This window comes from Sporothrix schenckii, assembly GCF_000961545.1.
Source record: "Sporothrix schenckii 1099-18 chromosome Unknown Cont48, whole genome shotgun sequence".
NCBI classification, from domain to species: Eukaryota; Fungi; Ascomycota; class Sordariomycetes; order Ophiostomatales; family Ophiostomataceae; genus Sporothrix; species Sporothrix schenckii.
This window is the reverse complement of record NW_015971149.1, coordinates 715,884-728,288: the sequence shown is the minus strand read 5'-3', so window position 1 is coordinate 728,288 and position 12,405 is coordinate 715,884. Positions and strand designations below refer to the sequence as shown.

The 12,405-nt window shown below is 57.2% G+C and overlaps 3 protein-coding genes across 3 annotated transcripts; 2 read left to right on the top strand and 1 right to left on the bottom strand.

Moving 5' to 3' along the window:
* Positions 1 to 232: 232 nt before the first annotated feature.
* On the top strand, positions 233 to 1,443 carry SPSK_01179 (40S ribosomal protein s7; the record flags this gene model as incomplete). The annotated part of the gene is made up of 4 exons (XM_016728110.1): positions 233 to 394; positions 494 to 856; positions 926 to 1,008; positions 1,080 to 1,443. The coding sequence occupies 4 exons, from the start codon at positions 233 to 235 to the stop codon at positions 1,441 to 1,443; spliced, it is 972 nt and encodes a 323-aa protein (XP_016584079.1).
* Positions 1,444 to 1,877: 434 nt separating this feature from the next.
* SPSK_01034 (dynactin 4) lies at positions 1,878 to 4,303 on the bottom strand (the record flags this gene model as incomplete). The annotated part of the gene is made up of 2 exons (XM_016727965.1): positions 1,878 to 3,504; positions 3,831 to 4,303. The coding sequence occupies 2 exons, from the start codon at positions 4,301 to 4,303 to the stop codon at positions 1,878 to 1,880; spliced, it is 2,100 nt and encodes a 699-aa protein (XP_016584078.1).
* Positions 4,304 to 8,485: 4,182 nt separating this feature from the next.
* On the top strand, positions 8,486 to 12,265 carry SPSK_00988 (uncharacterized protein; the record flags this gene model as incomplete). Its single annotated transcript, XM_016727920.1, has 2 exons — positions 8,486 to 8,674; positions 8,744 to 12,265. 2 exons carry the CDS (start codon positions 8,486 to 8,488, stop codon positions 12,263 to 12,265), a joined length of 3,711 nt encoding a protein of 1,236 aa, XP_016584077.1.
* Positions 12,266 to 12,405: the final 140 nt, after the last annotated feature.

The window sequence follows — 12,405 nt, the reverse complement described above, 5'->3', positions numbered from 1 at the left end:
AGGATCAAGGGCTTGCGAACCCTCACTCCAAAATTATGGGCTAGCAAAAAAGTCCAGCAAATGGCGCTAGCCAGGCCAATTTTTTCCCGCCTGCCATTCTCAGTGTGCCGCTTTCCCTCGAAAACGAGTCCCACCGCATCTCGTCTCGATTTTTCTTGTTCTTTTCCCTTCTCCTCTCGACACCCACGACGACATCGACTTCTCCAATCGACAGCCCATCACAACCGTCAAAATGAGCGCCCCTCAGCTGAACAAGATCGCGGCCAACAGCCCGTCCCGCGCCAAGCCCTCTGAGCTGGAGACCAGCATCGCCGGTGCTCTGTTCGACCTGGAGTCCAACACCGCCGACCTCAAGGCTGCCCTGCGCCCTCTGCAGTTCGTGTCTGCTCGCGAGGTGAGATGAGCCCTTTCCTGCATACGTGTGCTGCATAACATCCATGGTCTGTGACCGACGGAAACCAACCGACTGTTTGGCGATGAAAATCGACGAAAGGGGCGGACGAAACGATTTGAGAAGGATTCGACCATTGCGACGTTTCTGACGACCATGTGTCGAGACGAGTCGATCAGTGACGACGAATTCGAGCCGTGCGACCGATGGAGCGGGCATTCAAGCGAAGCGAAGCCCTGTTGTCGAAAGACCAGGCAAGCTCGCAGCGTCACCGACCGACTGGTGCTCTCGTCTCCAGCCTCATGTCTGAAATACGACACATCGACTCGACACCCTCGCAACATCGGTCGACGGACGTCAACAGAAGCGGTCCTTTCTCTCTCCTTCCGATACCCGATGACCATTTCTCTCGATACGCTCCCTCGTACCGACAAACATACATATTTGGATACTGGACGGGAAGCGGTCCATGGATGTTGTTGCAGACAATGTAATCATACTCCAGGAGCTCGCATGCTGACTTTGGATCTGTAGATCGAGGTTGGCCACGGCAAGAAGGCTATTGTCATTTTTGTCCCCGTCCCATCCCTGCAGGGCTTCCACCGGGTGCAGCAGCGGTATGTTTTTTTTTTTTTTTTCTACTCGATCCTCATCTATTGACGAACACGCACTAATCCCCCACAAACAGCCTGACCCGTGAGCTGGAGAAGAAGTTCCCCGACCGTCACGTCCTGATCCTGGCCTCGCGCCGCATTCTCCCCCGCCCCAAGCGCTCCAGCCGCTCCCGCAACACCCAGAAGCAGAAGCGCCCCCGTTCCCGCACGCTGACTGCGGTCCACGACGCCATCCTGACGGACCTCGTCTACCCCGTCGAGATCGTCGGCAAGCGTCTCCGCACCAAGGAGGACGGCTCCAAGACCCTCAAGGTCATCCTCGACGAGAAGGAGCGTGGTGGCGTCGACTACCGCCTGGACTCGTACTCCGAGGTCTACCGGAGACTCACTGGCCGCGCCGTCGTCTTTGAGTTCCCCCAGAACAGCGCCGAGTTCTAAATGCGGAACTCGCAAGGAAAGGAACGTGGTAGATGACTTTTTTTTTAAAAAAAAAATGGTGTGACAGAATTTTCAACCGATCTTTTTTCACCCACACTTGAAAAGCAAAAGAGAGAACCGGGAAAGTCTTTTTTTTTTGTTTCGTTCTCTTTTTTACATGGCCAAAAAGGGAACCGGCTGGAGTCAAAACTGTGCTTCACTTTTTGCAAAGATGGAATAATCTAAAAAAAATCTTAAAAGTGCAATCTCCACGGTCTACAAACAAAACATAAATGCCCGTGTCTTTTTGTCAACCTCACCTCATAACACATGTGCTGTCAAATAGAAACGTGGGTATATTGTATCAGTAGTAAATGGCAAGTGCGCTTATCCACAGGTGCTGTTTTAAAAAAGCATCGTCACTTTGCAGCAACCGTAATGATACCGAGTCCGGCCTAATCGTGACGAACGCGGCCGATGCCCAGGACACACCAGTAGGCCAGCTCCCGCTTCTCTTTGACATCCTTGTCCTTGGCCGACGAAACACCCACGCCGTCTTGTCCCGCGTCCGTCTCCCACTCCACGCGCACAAACATGGGGATCTCCACAATGTCTTCGTCCTCGCGCAGCGGACTCAGGTCGATCCTCTTGGACGCGCCCTCGTCGACCTTGCCAATCGGCTTGCTCGTCATGGCCAGCAGGTCCAGGTCGAGCGACGGCGGCACCACCTCCACCACGATGCTGACCCAGTTGCGCCCGCGCTCCCAGATCTTGCCCGCGATGGCCTGCTGTTGGCCGCCACCGTCTTCCGCCCGCCGACTGCGACTGCCGCTGCCACCACTGCTTCCACCGCCGCCGGCAACGCTGTCGCGCAGGGCATCGTCCCACACGTCTGTGTTGGAGTCAATCTCAAACTGTGGACACAGCACAGTCACTTTGCTGGCAAACCGGCCTGGGGTCGTGGACGGCGTGGCCAACGTGACCTTGACGCTCTCAAAGATGGGGTTCTTGAATGTCAAAATGTACTGCACGGGCTTGAGCGGTTCCAGGATGTTGGTTGGCACTGCTGCTGCCGCCGCCGCCGCCGCCGCCGGCGTAGACCTTGACGTGGGTACTGGCACAGGCGCGCCGCCCTGAAGCGGCCGGATCGAGATGCTGGGAATGTAGCTGCCGGCGACAAGCCGAATGCGGAAGCGGTTGTTAGTCGACTTCGCCTCGGGCTTGCTGATGATGTGCCGACATATCGGGCAGCGTTTAGACCGCTTTGTGCGCAGGAGAAACGGGATCGGCCGCAGCTCATCCAGAAACCGTGCACGGCCGTGGAGGTGCTCGTCGCCAATAAACTTGGTCTGGGCGGCCCGCTGTTCAGACGATGCCGTCACGTCCCAGCCGTCTGCACCGCTCTCGCCAGAAACACCGCCTCGGCCGCCGCCACTCCTGCCCTGGTTGTCTGGTCCCTGGCCGTGCAAACGGGCAATGGCAGCCGATTCGTCCAAGACGGCCGGCTGGAATCCCTCTGCGTTTTCACGGGCCTCGCGCATGCTGCGGATCCGCGACTGTGACTTCTTGTCAAAGCGCGAACCACTCCCGGCCATACCGGAGGTGTACATGTTCATGATGCGGGACAGCGACGCAGGCGAGCCAAAGCTGAGATCACCAAGCGACGACAGTCCGCCGACACCACCGCCATTGGCCTCAGACAGCTGCCGCTGGTAGAATTGCTTCAGGTGGGCATACTGTGTTTCTAGATCGAGGCCCTCTTCGCCCTCTCCGTCGCCGTGCCCAAATCTAGTAGGCTCCGGCGAGGGGTTTAGGCCGTCTGGGTTGTCGCCCGTTCCTGACAACAGGTTGGGTGCCGAGGACAACGGCGACGTCAGATCGCGCCGCTTGGACTTTTGCTCCGTGGGTATCAGACGTGGCTTCCCGCCATTGCGCACCTTGGCCAGCTGTCCGTAGAGGCCATTCGCCTTGTCAAACTTGATGCCGACTTCGGTCGAGCTCCACTGGCAGAAGCTGCAGCTCAACAAGAAGCTCCCGGCGTGTGACGATGTGGCAGCGCCTTCGGGGACGGCGAGGTTCGCGCTGGACGAGGGGGTTTCGAGGTTGGTGACGGTCAGGGGGGCAATACAGATAGGGCATTGGAAACAGCTTCGCGTGCATCTTGGGAGCGTACAGCAGTTGGTCAGCAACAGCGATTCGGCACAACAAAACACTCCAAGACAAAATACCCATGTGCCACGGTACGACGGCGGGCCGCATGCACAAACATGCCCAACAAGGTACAACACGTTACGCGTCGACAGCCATGCACACGCATACGTATACGTAGGCGTGCGCACACAGGAATGCATGATGTCTGCGCTCCGAAACGAGCTGCAAGAACAGAAAGAAGGGGACCAGCAACATACCGGTTGCCCTCGCTCTTTAGGTTGCTTGTGGGCACCTCAAACAAGCAGTTCGGGCAGTAGTAGGTGACAATCTCCTCGGCCACGCATCGCGGACACCGGATCTGGTGGCAGTCTTCGCAGTACAGCAGATATTCGAGCGGGTAGAGGCTGTAGTTGGCCCGCGGCGAGCGCGGGTCGAACGTGTGATCGTCCTCGTTGGTCTCGCCATCCTGGTCTGCGGCTGCTCCACCGCTGCCGGCGCCGCCCGCCTCTCGGTCGGACGACGAGGGGCGACTCGAGGATTCGCGGGCCGCGCTCGGTAGATGTGCAGAGTCCGAGCAGGGACACTGTATGTATGTGTAGGGCGTAAAGGCGGACGCCATGGCGTTTCTGCAATCTGCGACGAAAAGAGACAGGCCGATGTTCGCGCTGGCTGCCGTGCTGCAGGATGAGCTGCGATGCGTGGCTTGCCCGCGATGGTTTGGCACGACCATCGAGTTCAGTGGTCAGTGGAGCTTCTCCTGGTCATGAAGCTGGTTGAAAAACAATGGCGGTGGGTGGCGGCAGAATCCCCTGAGTAGCCAACGGCCAAGGGTTTGGTGCATTAGTGTGGGACTTGGGCAGGCGCGGCTGTCATTTGGTGTGGACGGTGTACCTCCTAATTAGGAAGCTTCTAAAGCTTCTCATGATCAAGGAAGCTGCGAACCAGCTCCTTCCGTTCCGGCGGGAATGATGCCATGCCGTGCATCGTGGACAATGGTCATCTCAAAAATCCAAACCCACGTCAACAGAAGCAAACATGCTCGACCGACCAGACCATGGAAACACCAAAGACTGACCTGTACAGCAGCTCGCCAAAGTCTGTCCCGACATCACATGAGCGGACTCCGTGATGCAATGGAGAATAGTCACGCAGAGTAGTCCCTGTCTTAGGACGCGGCACGCTTTATCGCCTCCTTGTTTTGTTTTCCTTGTGCGACGCTGACGCGTTCTCATCCAGATGAATACGAAAACCAGGAGCATTTTGGCTGTCCGCATCGCGTCGCCGAGGCGCTGTTTTGTTGATTAATACGCCGTAAAAAGCAAGACGGCATGCACGGTGGCGGTCGCACAGCATCCCATCAGAATGTCTCTCTTAACAGTGCGACGCGACTCCGTACTACACATGGGCGCCGGTATTCGCTTGCTTTGGGACAAACGACAGCTGTCCGTATCCGGCTTTCTTTCGCCTTTCCAATCTGCGAGACCCGCGCGCATAGATGGATCGCTATACAGCATATTCGCCTGTGCTTTTATTCTGGCGAAGATATACTACGGACAGGGGCCGTATGCAAGGTTGAACGACGAGCCGCTGCCTTGGTTCTTGCACCCAGCTTGTGGAGAAGACCACAGACTGCAAAGAGACTGGCTCTGTTCACAAACGTATGTCGCATACGGAGTATTGGTCACGGTGTTGAAACAGCAACAAAGCCCGGAACCGCAACGCGGGCGGCGAAAAACAAGGGCCAGGATATGACGAGGCATGCAAATATGTGCTCACCTGCTGTTCAGCCTCCCAGCCTATTGTAGCAAGGGTTGTATTGCTATTGCCTCGGAAAGTCTTGCCGACCGATTTGTCACAAGCAGGAGAATGCCTATTCCAGTACGATTTATTGCGAGAACGATTCGGAACGAAAGGACGTCGCTGGCCTCATAACACTTAATCATCAACAGCTGCCAAGTCCCGTGCCGGAGAAACCGTGCTTGATTCGTGGCAAACCCTGACATATTCTAGGCGGTCTGGCGTTGCCTCCTAGTGAAACGGACAGATACCCCACGGGATGTGCTTTCACCAACTGAGACACGCCCACACCGCCAATGACCCTCTTTGTTCGTCTTGCGCCACGTTGCTGCAGGTGGGACTTCTTATGCATATGTCGGGCATCAGACGTCACGGCAGCCTGTTATCGACAAAATCAGCATTTTGCGGCGCAAAAGCGAATGTCGAGGGGTTGGGATAGATAATGTATGGGTTTCTCTCATTTTCACGACGAATTAGGCGCTGCGACCTGGGAATACATCGGGGCGCTCGGACAGATACCACTGAAGATCACTGACATGGGTCCCGAGTTCCCATGCAAAATGGGTCCTGGCTACACATCGAATCGCCGATGAACGTGTCTGGCCCTTCAGAGCAGCAAGACCAATGCCAGATGAAAGACGAGCGAGGTGGGGAGCAGACACTAACGACAAAGAAGGCGCGACAGAAAAGCAAGAAAGCAAGAAAGAAGACATAAAGAAGACAAGGAAAAGAATCAGAGAATCAAAGAAGACGGCAAGGAAGGGTTTGACATGTTTCACTGTTAAACTCCGCAACAACCAAGACCTTGCCACTGCTTACAAAGTACTGTTCGCCGACCGCCTTTTCATTCCCACAGCGACTTCGACAACCAACTGGGCAGCAGTTCTGGGAACACACAACACGTCAAACACCTCGTATCGGGCAATGTCTTTGATTCGTACACGGTTGAAAAGTTGAAAAAGAGAACACGAGCGGCGGTTGCTCGGATTGTCCTCTTTGAACTGGAAGTCACCGTGTTGAGATCTTGCGCGATAGAATTACACAACAGCAGCGCAGCCGGCGGCCGAAAGCTGCAGGACGGGGTGTTTGACGGCGATCGTTTTCTTCATAACAATACCACTCTTGCACCGAGTTTGGTATGACTGATTGAAGAACTTGTCTCACAACACATGCCAAACACCCAACGGCACTGAGAGTCATTCGAAGTGCGAGTCCAAGGACGAGTGGAAAGGCAAAGGAAGCCAAAGAACAAACGATTCGCAACGTTCGATGAAACTAGGAAAGCACGGTCGAGAAATAGAATGGAAAGCCTCACCCAGAGAAGATTGGGTTGGCACACAGACCTCTGCTACCGGGATTGCCCAGGGGAGACCAATTGGAAAGAAATCAATCAGCGACTAGCCCCTGACCTTGTCCACTTTCAGCTGGACGCCTCTGAAAAGGTGGCGGGGAAATGCATTGCTTCTGCACCCGACTCCCGATGTCATGGACAATTGGAGACCAACAGAATTACAGCACCCTCATGTTTTTCCTGATTTGGAGGTCCGATGGCCAGACCTGGCCATACTAATAATTTGCGAAATTGTTTCCAAATTAGGTGTCTAAGTGCTGGGAACACAATATTTCCAAAGTATCCTGACCCTGACTGAGCAATGCTTCGAAAGATGCGAATATTCAGGCTTCACACGATGCCATAATTGTTGCTAAAGGGAGCACAAAACAAAGATTCTCCCTATACGAATTAGGTGGTTTGAAATTGCTTTCATCTCGATTTGCTCTTCACCGTATCTCGGCCAAATGAAGATGAGCAAAAATACCCGGCAAGACAGGGCCCAGGGGCCAAGACAATTCCAAGCCGCCCATTGTTACGAGCACCTATCTCTTCAACCGGACGCCGCATCTAACCATTCGAAGACGTCACTGAGCATATCCTGGCTTCAAAGGAACAATGGAAATTCCCGCTGCATCATGCGATGAGTGAGGCAACGCACTGCGAATGCTCGAGCGTCACCGCAACATAACGGCATCCTGCACTAAGCACATGGTGCCAAAGCCTTTCAGCAACAATGGATTGTACGGAGCAGTTTGCGCGCGTCACGACTTGCACTTACTACGAAAGGTGAACCGCCCACATGGGGTATTACCAGCCTCCCTCCTTTGAATTACATTACAAGCTATACCCCTGTCAAGCGAAATGGGGAATTGGCAGAGGGCGGCGAAAAAAAGAGGACCCGAGCAAAAAGAGTGACGACGATAATGGCGAAAAAGACGAAAACGAGTCGAGCTAGCTTTGCTGGCAACGAGACAAGACACGCTACTGTCTGCACTAAATGTCCAAGAAAGAGGAGCTCCCTCCCTGCTTGACGACTCAGCTTGCCTCGCTTGCGTACTGGTACTTGCACAACATCGTGGAAGCACAAAGCACTCGATGCCGGACAGCCTAGCTATTCTTCCTTTGGGCGTGACGGTACTCCGTATCTTACATGTACTGCCCCCAGACAAGGCCTGGCGTAACACTGGACAAAAGCTCTCGCATGGCAAGGGTGGAATGGTGTGCACTGAGCACGAAACTATTTACCTGCTTGTATCCCCGGCCGCTGCGTGGGGTTACAGTGTAGCTTCTCGCCCTGTCCTCCGATCCTTTGCCTTTTCAGTCTTTTCTTGCTTTTACTTCTTTTAATTGACCATTCTGCTGGTGTTTGTTTCGTCCATCTTCATCGACGATTTTTGCCGAGACGTACCGAGACGGACCTTGAAGGCTGACTGGGAGATTAAGCTGTTGAACTTTGGTTGCAGCGTACGGAAGGCCAAATAAGGAGTACGGACGGCCACACACGAAACCGACTGTCATTGGGGCGGCATTCAGATTCCATACGACGCTCCTTCGCCCAGAGCGACCAGAGGCTGGATTCTCTGGCCTGGTTTATTGCCCAGCGTTCATCATTCTCACGAGAGGCGACGGACAAGAACGACCTACGACTGTACGAATCTCACCATACTACGCAAAAGTAACACCGCTTCTCGCCAGACATGCTGCACCTGTAGCTGCAGTTGCCTTTAGTGTTTTGCCTCTTTTGAGAGGCCCGTTGGCTGAGAGAGGTGGTGATTGCCCAAGATGGCCCACGCATACGAGTCGAGGAATTCTGCTCTCTACAATGGCGTCTCAAACCGGTCGCGCGGCTGGAAGTCCCGGAGACCGGGCGACGTGACGGAAACGCCAGCACCCCATGCCACTCGCCACACGGCCATCCGGAGATGGGATGGCAAGACGAGGACGAGCACTGCCTGGGACGGGCTGAGGAGAGTGAGTTTGTCCTCGGGTAGATCGGCCTTTTTCCTTAACTGCTTCGCAGTGGCAGCTGACAATGAATAGGATCCCGAGCTGTGGTACCGCCACGGTAACTGCTTTGTGCATCTCTATGCGCGCGGACAGTCGCGGAGGGGCCCTTCCTTCAAGGTGCCCATCTCCACGCTTTTGGCTGCGCAGTGCCACTCGCTTGTCGAGCGCTTCATCACAAGGGACATGCCCGCTACCCCGGACATTCCGACTGTGTATGACGTGATGAACCCGACGCCGGTACCTCCGCCTCTTGCGACGCTCGACTATTGGAGCCGCGCCCACCTCGTCGGCCGCGTAGACATCTACATCCCGCCACCAAAGGACGTCGACCGCGACCAGACGTTCCTGTACTACCTCGCCATCCGCAACCTCTTTGCCTGGGTCTTCCGCCGCCCCGTTGTCGGAGAGCATCTCGGCAGCGCTTTGGCCGGTCTGTACAGCGCCATGCGCGAGTTCCGCTACGAACAGGCCGACAATGTGCAGGACCTCTTGTGCTACCTCGAGGACGAAGGCTACGCGGCCATGGCCGGCCAGCCCGTGTACGCTCTGGCCCTCTTGCACCTGGCCGAGACCATGCAGTTCCGCGCGCTGTACATCGACGCCTTCTCGCACTGCGTCGGCATGTACAACGACTTGCATCTCGGCACCGAGTACCAGTACATTAGCTCTGACTCGCGCAAACTCGTGCGCCGCGCCCGCTTGGATATGGACATGCGCTTAGGGTCGGCCGGGTCGATGCTCAGCAACTTCCTCGAAGACGCCCTGTCCGAGACGCACCTGGGCCTCCCTGATCCGGCACGCGCCCACCTCGACCGGTTCCGGACCTATGTGCAAGGCTTTTACACGTCCCGTCTCGGCTACTACCCGCCGCGGTCACTCGACACGCGTAGCACGATTTTTGAGCCCCACGTGTACCGAAGGCTGTCCGACGACTTCAAGGCGATGTACGATTTTCTGGTCGACGAGAACTTCACAGCCGATGCGAATGCCCCGCCACTGGCGCAAGGCGGCTTCTGCGTGCTGCAAAGTGTCACCTCTTTTGACGAGCGACACGGCTTCACCACGATGCAGCACCCGCTGCCGCTCTTGCCAGAGGTGGCGCACCAGCCGGTAAACACGGCAAGTGCTGGCCCCAGTGCGGGCAACAACAAAGCAGGCGGCTTTGGTCGCCGGATGTCGCTGTTTGGCGGCAAGACGATGGACCGCCTGCTGCTGTCTCGCTCCGAGAAGCTGAAGCCAGATACCCGTCTCTTGGCCAATGCGGCGCTCCTCAAGGCAAGCAACAAGGTGCGCCCCGATCTTTGGCACAACGAGTTTGTCGGTGCGTACCGACAGTTTGAAGAGGACTCTGTCTTCAAGCCGTACAAGGCCGACCGGATGGAGAAGATTTCTATGCTCGATGCCCGCAAGGTGCGCTGGATCCTAATCTACGCCGTCCACCAGACGCTTCAAAACTGCTTCCTGCCGCCGCCGGCCGAGGTCAACGGCGCAGGCGCCGTTCACTACCACATGTCCATCTCGCCTAAGCACCTGCCAACGTGGGACGACGGGCACGAGGTGGCCCAGTCATTGTCTGTCGTTGCGTCCTCTCCCGTGTCCCCCACAATATCAACCGCGGCGGCCTGGCCTACCGAGCTTCCGGTGTCCGCGGACAAGGACAACGATCGCTGGGACCGCTCAGATAATGACGCCGCACCGCCGGCTCGGTGCATGTCCATGACTGCTCTGCCAGACGCGCCCACAATGCAGTCTCTGGCAGAGATTGGCAGTGGCGAGCGGGGCCGTGCTTTGTCGCCAGTTTTTGACATTCGGCCAGACATTGACTACTTGGGTCTTGCCAAACGCGGCGACGCCTCGCCCCAGGAAGGCGAGGTCGTGATGCTGCCTCGCTCTCGCAGTCTTACTCGCAGTTTGTCTCAAAAGGCCGCCTTCCGGCGCTCGCTGAGCTTGTTCCGGGCGAACAATGGGAACAATGCGACAACGCCCAGCACACCATCGTCGGCTTCGCCAAAAGGTCCAAACAAGTTGCAAAAGGCAAAACAGCTGGGGATGACCGAGCCGGTCCCCGCACTACCGACATGCGCCAAGCGCAACAGCATTTTGCATCGCGCACCCTCGCAGCCCAAGAGCGAGAAACAGCGTGCCGTGTCGCGCGAGCGCCCGAAACATTCGCCGTACCACGAGATCGTTGTGCATGGCTACGGCAATGGAACGAATCCAGTGCAGCTGGCCGTGTCGACCGATGGTGCTGGCCCCAGCAGCAGCGACATGCAAACGTCTGACAACCGTCCGAACCCGGCCGACGACTCTGTGGCGACGCCGTCGACGTCCCGTTCGCTGTCGACGTCCTCGACAACCTCCAACACGTCGGCGCTCACCGCCGAGACAGCGCTCACGACCTACACGGACGCTGCCAACCGCAACTCCATTGGCTGTGCCATTACGACTGCGACTCTGCCGCCCTTGCCCGACAGCATTGCTTCGTTTGGCGACACGGCCCTTGGCGCTCTGCAGACGCTGAGCCGGTCGTCGAGTGTGTACAGCAATGCCAGCTCAAAAGCGACGCGGACGCCCGGCAGCAACGCGCCGACACCGACACCGACACTGACACCGGCCACCGTCGGCGTTGCCGTGGACATGCCGCCCACCATCCCACCCCGGGGCCGCGGACGAGCTGTTCCGGTGGTGCACCCGTCGCCCTCCCTCTCGCGCAGCAGCAGTGTGTACTCGACGGTGTCCATGCGCGAGAGCGGCGCTGGCTTGGCGTTGCCCTCGGCCTCGCCCTCGGCCTCGGCCTCGGTCTTGGAAGCACCCTTGCCGCCGCCCGTGCCGGTCCGCAACAGCGCGCGCCACCGCCGCTTCAGCGTGTACGGTGGCGGCGACGAGTACGCGAGCGTGCTTCCGCTCGCTACGCCGCCAAGGGCCATGCGCCTCGTGCCCGACGCGAAGCGGACGATGCCGGTTTCTTTGACTGCGGCTGCCCGCCAACAAAACCAACACCAGAACCAAAAGCAATACCACTCGGGCCGCCGTGGTGGTGTGGGCACACCGCACCGCTCGCGCACCATGCCCAACATCGTGTCGTCGAACCTGGCTGCGCCCACACAACCGTACCACAGTTTTGATACGGTGCAGGAGGCCATGAGGGCGGTGCGCGAGACGCTTGAGCAGCAGCAGTCCCTGGCACCGATGCCGCTGTCGGTCCCCATCTCCCGCGCGTCCTCGTTTGTCGGTGTGGCGGCGCTGCGCAGCGTGCACGAAGAAGAGGACGACGGTGCCGGCAACGACGACCACGACCACGACCACGACGACGCGCAACACGGCGCTGGCGATTTTCTCTCAATGGCGCCGGTGGTCAAGCCGCTCATGACGCGGTCGCAGTCGATGCGCATGGCCACCGCCGCAGCCGCAGCGCGCCACCGGCACAGCAGCTACATTGGCCCGCGCGACAGCGGCTTTGACCATGGCTACCACGACGACGATGCGACAACGGACGAGGTGCAGCCCGAATGGGAAAAGTTTGCCATGGGCCTCGGTGGGCATACTACCGTGTAGGCGTTGACGTGCATTCACTTTGGTTTTTTTTTTTTGCTCATCTTTATTCCATTTGTCGTTTCTTTCTGGTCTTGGTATTGTTTCCTTCTTTTTATCATCTTGTCTCCATTTTTGGTCATCCGATACCCGCGCGAGTCTCG